The sequence below is a fragment of the Amblyomma maculatum genome, chromosome 1 (genome assembly GCF_055883805.1).
Source record: "Amblyomma maculatum isolate TAMU_Amacu chromosome 1, ASM5588380v1, whole genome shotgun sequence".
In the NCBI taxonomy this organism is placed as follows: Eukaryota; Metazoa; Arthropoda; class Arachnida; order Ixodida; family Ixodidae; genus Amblyomma; species Amblyomma maculatum.
Window position 1 is genome coordinate 134,588,192 of NC_139344.1, and position 11,617 is coordinate 134,599,808.

Consider the following 11,617-nt stretch of genomic DNA (forward strand, 5'->3'; position numbering starts at 1 on the left):
ACCAGTTGCACAGTTCCATGGGTGTTCCCATACAAGCGTTTCGGGGTAGCTCGGCTGGAAACGCTGGTTCTGCAGGCTAGAAGGTTCTATAGGGCAGCGGCATCCCAGCAGATGCACGCGATGGCGCAGAAAGGAGGAGTTCTCGCTCTGCGCATGCGAGCGCCGCCGCGGAGACATGACAGAGTGGAGCAGGAAAGCGTCTGCCGGCATCGCATGATAATAATAATAATAATAATAATAATAATAATAATAATAATAATAATAATAATAATAATAATAATAATAATAATAATAATAATAATAATAATAATAATAATAATAATAATAATAAGGTGAGAGTGAAAGCGGAAAGAGAGGAAAATGAGCCGTGTGGAGAGCTGCGGAGTAATTTCGATCATCTGGGGATCTTTAACGTGCACTGATATCGCACAGCACACGGACACCTTTTTGTTTCGCCTCCATCGAAACACAGCCATGACACAGCCGCCGCGCGGTCAGGATCGCATATATGTGCCGTGCATGAAAGAGGATTCTGTCTAGAACACCTGCGAACTTTGATGCGTTCAATGGAACGCAGGCTGTGTTCGATGCGTGGTTCGTTGCAACGCTCGGTCTCCAGGAGCCAAAGCTTTCGCTCCACATATATTAATTCTATGCCACATTCGGTTCAGCAGCGTTGAGCCCCTCAATATTCTTTGATCGAACGTGCTTTTTTTAGAGGATCAAAAGCCATCAGAATTCTAGCTGTGGTTTTATGAATTGTGCATTTTGCGAAATTTCTTCTTGAGAAAGGTCCCGCAGTATTCCGTCGATTGCGTGTTTAAATGTTGCGGTCTTTGAGCACTAGACTAGATGACCCAACAATGTTTTGGCTGTCATCATCATCAGTTTAAAACATATTAACAGGAAACAGTAAAGTAGACATTTTGTTTAAAATAAAAATACGCAAGCTTAATAGTAGTGTGCTCTTGTTTGAAACATTTTTATTTTTTATATATTTCATGTATTTTGCTTTGATAGTGTGTATTAGTTTCGTATGTTTTCAAAGGAGACAGTTCTGTTCGGCTACAGAGGCTAGTTCGGCGCTTCGGCTTCGGCCATCGGCGTCGCGCACATGTTGCGGATCTGAAGTTTGTCCGACGTTGTGTTGGCTGTGTGCATTGCGCCTGCTTCGAAGTAGTTAGCTAACAGTTTCGTCGTAAGGGCAAGTCGTAGTTTTAAGCGATCGGATCAAATCGAGCTGCCATAGCTAGGGTGTTTTTCAGTGAGCATGTCGTATTCAACAACCGAAAAAGCGCTGCAGGTTCTGCGATACCTTCCTCGCGTAAAAATTTCGAACCTTCGTGATACACCAGGCAGTAACTATGTTACCAAGGCTATGCTTCCGCACGGTTGTAAGCTGCGTGCGTTATGGAAAAAAGACGGTCACAAGCATCACATGGGATGGGCTCGCCTTGGCTACGAGGGCGGTCAAACGCCGTTCTACCTGAAGATTCCCATGGAGAATTACAACGAGAAACACTTTATGCGTCGCCAATATCCACCGCTGTCGCTTGGCCAGCTGCAGCTGTTCGTCGATCTTGGCCGCATCGACACTACGAGACCCATTGATCTGGCTGCGCTATGCAACACCAAGCTGTACTTCTTGAACCCGAGTGACCGTCACTTTGGCGTCCACTTGACCGCCGAGGGCATAGACAGCTTCAAGGCCAAGGTGTGTAGCACGTGGCTCTATTTTAATGCGAAAGTATTATATGACTCATTAGCAACAACATCTGGCATGGTATGCCATGTGGAAGGAGGTCAGGAAAAATCAGGAACAGGTAAAAAAAATATTCGGATTGACACTACATTTTCAGGCAGGTTCTTAAAAACAAAGGAATGTAGTTGAACTGAAGGAAATTCGGTTATTTTGCGTACGGTGAAATTTGAATCCAGGACCTTGGGATTGCGAGATGTGCAGGCTTCAGGTGCTCGTTGACCTAAACTGATGTGAAGGTGGACTTAGTCAATGCACGATGCAGTCGATAGTAGTGATGCGATAGTGGCATCAGTCAGTTGTTGCATTATGACCATGGTCCTTTCCACCAGTCAGAGCTATGCGTTAAAACGACTCTAGTAGAAGATCTTTAACAGTGTGATGCAGAATGAGGCATAAATGCTTTCTTGTTCACGGTATGGGAACTGTCTTAAGTGCCTTATACTGCTTTCTGGAACATAAGAGGTGGGCGCCTGATTGACGGAGTTCTTTGCCTAGCTTTTCTCGGCAAAGCTCAGTTAGCTGACACATGCCACGAATGGCTTGAGGAGAGTGAAATACTCATGCCGATAAGTGCAGGCAGGTAGCGTGGAAAAGCGCTACGGCTTTCCCGAAAGCTGCCTCCGCTGTCACTAGGCTGTGTTATGGCACTGCCATCGACATGGCAAACTTCACTGCGAGTTGCCTATATTATTTTGCGAAATTTTTCGTGTGGTGCCTTTGGTGAAAAATGCCTGGCTATGCTATACTAATACTGTAGTGAGGAATCTTTCCAGATGTAGGCTGTTTGTTGGGAATTCTTTCGTAGAGGAAGTATTTGCCTACAGCACAGTGATAAATGCATGCAGTGTTCTGTATTCAGGTTATTAACCTAACTTACATGCTTGAAGAATAAGTAATGTGTGCTCGTTTTGGGGTCATCTCGCACGTCGTGAGAATTCTGTTTAGAGACCCGAATCCCCTTGAGGATATTAGTACCAGAGCTCTATATATATATATAGTGGTTTTGTTCTCATCGATAGACCATTTTCCCAGAGAAGAGGACAATAGCCTCGAACCAGAGCGCGCAGCGTCACTCCTCCTCTGGTATGTGGGGATGTGCGGTGATAGCAGCTCGGGTGCCATGGCATTCTACGCAGGAAGCACACGCTCTAGGCAGTCTTTTGCACACAAAGCATCTTAAATAGCCAAAAAGTGTCTAAGCTGCTCAGCTGATACGAGTGGTGTGCTATCTTTACTGTTTTTTACATTTTGTACGCTTTTCTTTTACATATCCTACGCCTGTCTTTTCTTCTTTTCACCCACTTCTTTCTTTTCCCTCCCTGTTCATTTCATTTCTGTCTGCCGCAGCTCAGCTACTGACAAGTTCCACGGGAAGCAGAATCTTTTTCTTTACTTTGTTGCTCGAATTAACAATAATTAACAACCGAAAACAGATGATTAAACGAAGATAAAACAGTTTAACAGCAGTGTTATACGTGCGTTACATTGTTCCAGTTGCAACTCTTTTAATCGGGCGAAGATGAGGGGCATCTGAATTTCAAGTACCAGTCTAAAGTGTTTCACCTTGGTAGCCTTTTGTACGAGTTTCGAACGCTGTGTTTGGAACAGGGACAGGAAAAATTGAATATCCGTGCTATAAGCAGCAATTGGGCAGCAAAAATTTATGAGATGACGTCTGAAAAAAAAAATTATAATAATAATTATTATTTCGGCACAGTCACCTGAGATTTATGAAGGTATGAAAGAACATGTATGTCCCGCTTGACGACAGCGATGCAGAATGAATTGGTTGTCAAATTATTATTCAGTGAAACAGTGCTACAATAATAACAACTGGTGGGCGAGTTGGTCTGACATATCTAGTGAAGCAGCGCATTGGCACAAGGCCAGCTTTTGCTGCTGATAATAAATGTGAATGTGGTCTTGGGAACAACAAACATTCTTTAAAATAAGCAAATTTTGTGGTAAAAATGGGCTCTAAATATATGTTCATAACAGTAACTTTAGTTAAGGTCATTATGGGACATTATTCCATAAGGTCACTATTCCATAATGATCAATTGTCCATTTTCTGTTTCATCTGGCCGGTGGTCAGCATGATGGCAGCATCAAACGAACTCAGCTAGTGGCCAGTCACAGAAATTCCAGCATAGCAGCTCTCGCCATCGAGAACACTCATTGCCACTTGCCGCAAGCACTGGTAAACTGGTGGCTGAGTCATGCAGACAATGTTACGATGCTTGAACGTGGCTTTGTTAACCAACAACAGTGACCTAAAGTAGTAAATAGATAATATATTCTAAACACCAGTGCACATGATTTTTTACAAAGAAGTGGCTTGCCTTTTTGACCTTACTTTTAGCAGAACGGGAACAGCTAGTAACAGGAGTGCAAAGAACAGTGTACAGACCTAGTCAACAAGCCCCTCTACTTGGAGTAGCTCTTTTAAAATGTTGGTGCAGTTTTGTGATGGCGAGTCATGTGCACATAGCCGACGTGACTGCGGGAAGGGCTGCAGGTGCCAATGCCAGTGCCACATAAGGGATTTGCAGTGATTTGATATCAGAAACAAGCTTCACTAACTTGCAAACAGCTACAAATGCCCTGAATGTGAATATGCTGCTCTAAGCACTGTGGCAAAACTTAAAAAGCAAATTTTTGCCTTGCATCGGAAGCTCTTTTGCATAACAATACCTTAGAGTATCCCATAGTTGCCCCACATTTGAAAGGTGTCCCAAAATACCTGACCTGCTTGAGTTCCCTCAATGTTTACCAATTTTAAAAGAGATTTTCTTGACAACTGCTATGGAGGTGACCACCTTCTTGCGGAATCAGCTTTAGCCGCAGTGGCACATCACGCTTAATGTGGAAGTTGCGTACGCGATTACATCATGTTTTTATTATGTGATATTTTGCACGTCGCTATTATAAAACAATTCCTCAAATGAAAATATGTACAAAACAGGTAAAATTAACTTGTATACATATCTTATTACATAATACATTTGTGACGAAGACGTTTCTGCCGGCGAGGCTACGCACTCGGCCCTCAAAATCTGTTTTGCGAACGCTCTCCGATCTGAGTGCACACTTTGGCAAGTGCACTTATGTTACGCCATTTAGCAGCATAGAGTGCACTTTTCGTAAGTGACACTTGCCGTAAGTGCACTTTGTTTTGCGCACTTGACAGGGGTATTACATTGACAAAATTGCAGGAGTAAGGTCATAAACTTTGCAGCTTCTCCCCATTCACAATTCCTTTTTCTGACAGACCTTGGTACACAGCAGACATACTGGGGGAACATTTCTCAGAAGTTTCTAGTTCCTTCGCTACACAGACACGTTTTCAAAACACAAAAACACAGCTGAAAATCAGACTTCCGACAAGCGGCAGCATTAGTGAGCCTTACTATAATTTAGTTACTTTTCAAGAAATCCATATAGTATTGTTCACTAGTAAACAGACTGCATCTGCATGAAATGCATTATGAAGTGCTAGTACGTCTCTCTGAAACTTCTGTAGCGGCGCTTTTATGATTTCTTAATAAAATATGGGTATCAGGAAAGATACCCGTGCCTTGTAAAAAATTTGGGGGACACTTAAGCTCCACCTTTGCAGATATGACACGAGGCTCTTAACGGTCTACTTTTGCGGACCCTTGTCTGGATCCCAAAATTTGTGCTCTGTTTTCTTCCACGTGTCACTAGCATGCAGTCATAAGCTACGACGCTATGCGAAAGGCCACTCGACATAGACATAAAGCTCCACTTTAGTAAAGCCATATGAGCGGCCTTGCATGGCCTGGGAGTAGCGTGTCTGGTTCGGAATCAAAGGTTCCCGATGGATTCAGTTTTGATCTCAAAGGAGGTACCCAAGCTGGCAACCCTTGCCTCGTCCATGTCATCTGATGTCATGATGTCGCACAACCCACTGACCAATTGGAGCACGACCACGTCACCTGCCAACTGCTGCCCGCCAGATCCGTGATGGTGATTTTTCGCTCTCAGCGACAGATAACGAGGCCTTTAATGCTATTGCATTAAAAGATCTAATTGTACCATTCCTGAAATGCGCCAACCTTCAGTGATAGTTATAGGTTCTATAGGTCTATAGTGAAGCAAGTTGTCCTGCCAAGTCTTTCAAAAGTGCCCTGAAGATTTATTTATTTATACAGGTTCCTCCAGCGCCCTTCTGGACATTATTTGTTGGGCAAAAGTATGAAAAAAAAAAAATTGGAATGTAGAAGTGCAGTGCTATATGCAGAATACATGCATTATGTGAAAACATAAACACTGCAACACTTCAGTGGCAGCATCATGATTGACAGTACACATTATACAAAATAAACAAAACAGTAAAAAAAAAAACACTGTGAGCATCTACGTAAAATAAAAGAGAGAAACACTGAAACGAATCAGCTGTGGCCAGATATAAAAATGTGGTCTTGTAGTAGTGAAAAAAAAAATGACATATGAGGCGCAGTGGCAATAGGAGCTGGGGAAAAAAGAAGAAAAAAGAACATTTAGTCAGAGCTGTACTCTCTTATTTTCATGCTGTTGTCTATGCAGGTGGACAAATAGGCAGGTCTCTTTATGGTAATTTCACTGATAAATCCAGTTTCATTTTTTTTAAATATTAAAAAGCAAAGATAGTCGCAAATACACTTATCAGGAAGCAAGGGCCACCTCAAAAGGTTTCATAATATCAGCTGAATGGTGAATGTTACGTTAAACCCCTGAAAGAAGTGTGCTGAACTCCTGACCATCTCGTCCAGCTTGAAAACAATCCGAGAAGGGTTATGGAAAAACAGCACTGCCTCCCAGTTTTCTTTGATATGGAGAAAGGTTACGGCACTTTCTGGGGGCATGGGGTCTCTGAAACCTAACAGAACTAAATGTCCTTGGTAGGATGCATAACTGCCTGGAATATGGTGTTGAAGGCCCTTTTTACTGGAAATTCGGCATTGGTATCAGTGTTGTGAGCGAAAAATCACAAGCATGGTGCTGTTTTGCCCGACCATTCATCTCTGCTTAGGTCCAACCTTTTCGAAAACTCCCCTTCACCCCTTAGGAGAATGGAGTACTGCAGGGGTGTATTTTAAGCACTACACAAAATTACCAGCTTCTCAGAATATAAAAGACAGATACAACTCACTTTAAACAAATTATTAATGTGGGCAGGCAGAAATGGGCCAAGATCCCCCCCCCCCCCAAAAAAAAAAAAAAAAAAAAAACAAACAAAACTTGCTGTTCTTTTCTTGCTGAAGGGAGACTTGCAGATCGACACCACCCTGCACCTAAATGAAACCGTGCTAACAGTAAAATAAGAATTAAAATTTTCAGGCAAAGCTTTTGACAGAAAAAGTAGGAAAGAACAGTCTTGCTTGTTATAAACACCTTTAAAAAGAAAGCTTATCTCTGAATGTGCTGAAAGTGCTCAGATGGAACAGAATTATTGGGGATCTGATAAAGCATGATTTCTACACATTTCCTGCCCTTTCTGTATCCTCCTCAGAATATGGATGCATAGTGTATGATTCAGCAAGACCATCATGCCCAGATCCATCAGATTCAGTCCATAACTCAGGTGTGCGCCTTTCATTGGGCAAATACAGGGCATTTCTTGCACCGCCATGTTCGTGTGCTGACCACACTTTTCTGCTAATTATTTTCGTTTACCCCACCTCGGTGTTTCCCTGACTTTGGTACAATGTTATTGACTCAAAGGTCACTGGTTAAATTTCAGCGCATTATGTTGAGTTGGGTGAAATGCGAAAATGAATGTTGCAGTATTGGTGCGCTTTAACGAACCCGAGTGGTTGAAATTGGAAAGCCGTGGTAAGGCCCTCCGTTTTCAACCACCTGGTTTCGTTAGTGTGCACCGATATCGTGACATTCATTTTTTTTTTTCTTACCGAAATTGAAACCTAGTGAGAAAAAATTGGTGACCGTCAATTTACACCAGCCTGTTCACTGAAACAAATGAAGCCTCATTAGCAATTGGAAGAATCATACTTGTGGATATGTTTTTTAATTGAGACCTCTGCCTAAGTAAGTCCGCTGTCCAGTTATATTGAAGTACAAAACGTGGAGGCTAACCAAGAGGGTTCTACTTAAGTTGAGGACAACTCAGAGGGCTATGCAACGAAAAATGGTAGGGGTAACATTAAGAGATAGGAAGCGTGCAGAGTGGGTCAGAGAAATAACTCAAGTTACTGACACTCTAGTGGAAATTAAGGAGAAGAAATGGGCATGGGCAGGACATGTAGTGCGAACAGAGGATAACCGATGGTCGCTTAGGGTAACAAACTGGATTCCATGGGAAGGAAAGCGTAGCAGGGGGCGGCAGAAAGTTAGGTGGGCGGATGAGGTTAAGAAGTTCGCAGGGGTCAAGTGGATGCAGCTAGCACAGAACCGGGTTAATTGGAGAAATATGGGAGAGGCCTTCGCCCTGCAGTGGGTATAGTCAGGCTGATGATGAAGATGATCCTAGAATAATATTCAACAAGAGACCTCAAGGTACCAGGTGATAACTTGTAAGGTCTGAGAAGATGTGCCATAATCTGGGCTAAGGAAGAGAAGGTAGACTTAGGGAAGATGTACATGGAGAAGATGTGCCAGAATCTGGACAGTGCGGTGGGTTCATCACCCTGCGTTGCCCAAACAAAGATGTCATCCGCTAGCTAGCTCTGTAGTACAAATTTTCCATAATCTGCTATCTTACTCTTCAATAGTTCTGTAAAGCACAAGCTCCACCACAGCTTATCATTAAAAGATTTCTTGCATTTGAGGAAAGGTGTAGCAGCTTCTCAGACTCTCATACCAATGGTTTGAAAACGGCTGTTTACCTTGTGAGCACAGTTTTGATAGGGAATTGGGAGGAGGCAGTAAGACTTCCGCAGTGCGCATCGATTTTAACTTCTGAATATTGTGTCGTCTCTGTCACCATAGGAAAAATAGTGAATAAGAACATATAAAGCGTAATATTTACAAAAACGCCTTAAGCATACTGGCCCGCAACAGTGGCTCAGTGGTTAGAGTGCTTGACTACTGGGCAGGGAGGCCTGGGTTGAATCCCACTCATGGTGGCCACTTTTCGATGGAGGCGTAAAACAAGGCATCTGTGTACTATGCGATGTCAGTGCATGTTAAAGAACCCGAGGCAGTTGAAATTATCTGGAGCCCTCCACTGCGGCCTCCTTCGTAACCTGAGTTGATTAAAGTTTACTTCCAGTCAGTAAATATAAACACTAAGGGGAAAATGGCAGTCTGCATGGAACGATGAAGCGAGTAACAAATTGCACTTGGTAAAGTCCATGTTATGAGAATGAAAATCAACAATGCAACTGGAACACTTTAAGGAAATAATTCTTTGCTGTCTTCATATAGGACGTACACACCTTGCAAGTAACTTTATACTGATAAAACAAAACAAGCCCTATGTGAAACGTGCAGAGGTGAGCTAACAGCAAACATTTTATTCTCGTGCAGAAAACACGAAACACTAAGGAAAAAAACATTCCATGCTGTTTTGCAATGAACACACCCCTTTGCATCCAACATTGCTTTGAGTCTTAGGTGAAAATACCCTTGTTTATTTGTCTTGTATATTCAGGTTTTTAAAAGAACCTGTTATCTTGAACAAATTATGATTTGATAAATTATAGTCCATTAAATACAACAAACTTTTGCAACCTTGTGCTTGGCCTTAGCTGCTTATGTGCCATAAATCCCAACACAGCACAGGCAAACGTGGTACACAAAGATAAATGTTTAAGGAGTGCTTCTGTGGCAGCTACCAAAGTTAACTTTTTGGCAGTACTTGTGCTGAAATGCTATGTTGCTGCTCCCGCTACTTTAAAAGTTTATGTGAAACGTGAAGCAGTTGTAGTGTTGCAATTGCACCTTGCTTTACCTGCTTGCAAATTTTGGGAAATGGCAGATAACCTTTTGAGATGTTTGTGTGAGGCGGCTGCCTCAAGTCCCTTTCTTTGTTCTCTTTAAATGCACTGAAATGGTGTTCAAGGTTAATACATGATTGCATCATTCATATTACCTTAGTGAACTATCTAATTATATTAAGAAGGGGATATGATAATGTGCTTTGCTGGAATCTCACGAATCAGCCACCATTCATTAGCTGCTTTTAGTGAATTCTTTTTATGGCTAGGCTCATGAATGTTCAGCGTGATTGTTCTGGGCTCTGTGCTGCTGAGGCTTCTCAAGGTTTTTTTACGCCTTTGTGTTAGACATGTCAGACTATGTGTTGTAAGGAAGAGCGAAGGGTCACGTGTTTGGCAAATATTAGGCACATAGGCCACTTTGCGACTCTAACTGCAAGTCAGCTTCGGCTTATGTTACTTTTTATTTATTTTTTGCGAAGTTTATTGTCTTGAGTTTGGGAAATTTGTACTGTTAGCTATAAGAGGAAGTTGAGTGATGTATCCCTTTTTCGGTGAATCATCGAAGCATTAAGCATTCTTCCTCTACATGTAACAGTGCTGTTGTGGAGAGTCACCTGCAAGTAGTGGCACTGTTTTTACCTGTGCCTCGGCACTGGAAAGATTATAGGAAGTAAAGAGAAAACTGAATTTGGAAGTTGTTGCACGCACTGTTTGTCCTATATGATTTTAGTGTGTGTGCGGAGTGAGGCTTGGTGATGTTTCTTATTCATGTCTACATATGGAAAGTGCGTCAACCTTTTTACACTTCCAGGTGTAGGTTACTGGTTGCAACATCTTGCCAGGTCAACAAATTGACCTATGGCAACGTTACTGCAGTAAATGACTGGCACAGATTTGTGCTTACTGCACCTGTGACAGGCTCTGAGCATTGGAAGTTTAACTGTGGTTACTCCATGATTACTGCACTGTGTCTCAGAGTTATATTTAGTTACCGATGAGGCAATGGTAATGCAGGGCAGGTTTTGAATATGGGTGCTTAAGCTTGATGTGCCACAGACAGAAATCTAGAATCAACATACTAACATTTTAGGGATTCCTTGGATGAGGGGGGTCCGGTATGATGTGGGCTTGAACAGGAGTTCATTCTTCGCAGGTGAACATTGAGGTCCAGCATGCGAGCGAGCCGGTCATTGCTGCCGTGGAACGCAACGGAGGCACCATCACTACAGCCTACTTTGACATTGATTCTGTCACGGCCCTCATGAACCCTGAGAAGTTCTTCAAGCTGGGCCAACCAATCCCCAAACGCAAGCTGCCACCAGAGGATGCCATTCGATATTACAGTGACCCAGCCTTTCGTGGCTACCTGGCAGACCCTCGGGAGGTGGCCAAACATCGTTATCTTTTGGCTCAAAAGTATGGCTATGTGTTGCCCAACTTGGAGAAAGACCCCAGCGGTGAGATGCTAATGGAGCGGAAAGACCCACGTCAAGTCTTCTATGGCCTTGAACCGGGCTGGGTGGTGAACCTACGAGATAAGGTTATCCTGAGGCCAACAGACCCAGAGTACAAAGAGTACTACAACATTTAAGCTACACGTGTACTTTAGCGTAGTTATTAAATTTGGCTTGGTGAAAAGCATTTTTTTCTGGCCATTTGTTTGTGAAGGAGCCCATTTATTGGTCAAAAGGTTTAATACTTCAATTGCCAACACAGACATCGCTAACATGGTGCTGCTGCACACAAGGGCTTTTTTGTCATAATCAAAAAGCTGTATTATGCTACGTTAGTGAAAAGTATTAATGCTGTGATCATGGTTAGCCAGTACAGCAGTATTGGTCAACTTCGGATATAAGAGCCACTGTCCACCCCCCGGTCGAAAATATTTTCTTCCCCGATGACCGTGAGGCTTTGCCTGCAGAATAAGCAGCAAACATTTTTTGGAAAGCGT

General features: G+C 42.7%; 1 protein-coding gene across 1 annotated transcript; it reads left to right on the top strand.

Moving 5' to 3' along the window:
- Positions 1-1,066: 1,066 nt before the first annotated feature.
- Positions 1,067-11,307, top strand: mRpL15 (mitochondrial ribosomal protein L15). The gene is made up of 2 exons (XM_084589029.1): positions 1,067-1,714; positions 10,820-11,307. The coding sequence occupies exons 1-2, from the start codon at positions 1,271-1,273 to the stop codon at positions 11,255-11,257; spliced, it is 882 nt and encodes a 293-aa protein (XP_084445155.1). The 5' UTR covers positions 1,067-1,270; the 3' UTR covers positions 11,258-11,307.
- Positions 11,308-11,617: the final 310 nt, after the last annotated feature.

Bases quoted from the DNA above. Each gene is read 5' to 3' on its own strand.
- mRpL15 (XM_084589029.1), top strand. From the start codon at position 1,271: ATGTCGTATTCAACAACCGAAAAAGCGCTGCAGGTTCTGCGATACCTT. The intron at 1,715-10,819 runs GTGTGTAGCACG...CATTCTTCGCAG, and splicing joins TAGACAGCTTCAAGGCCAAG to GTGAACATTGAGGTCCAGCA.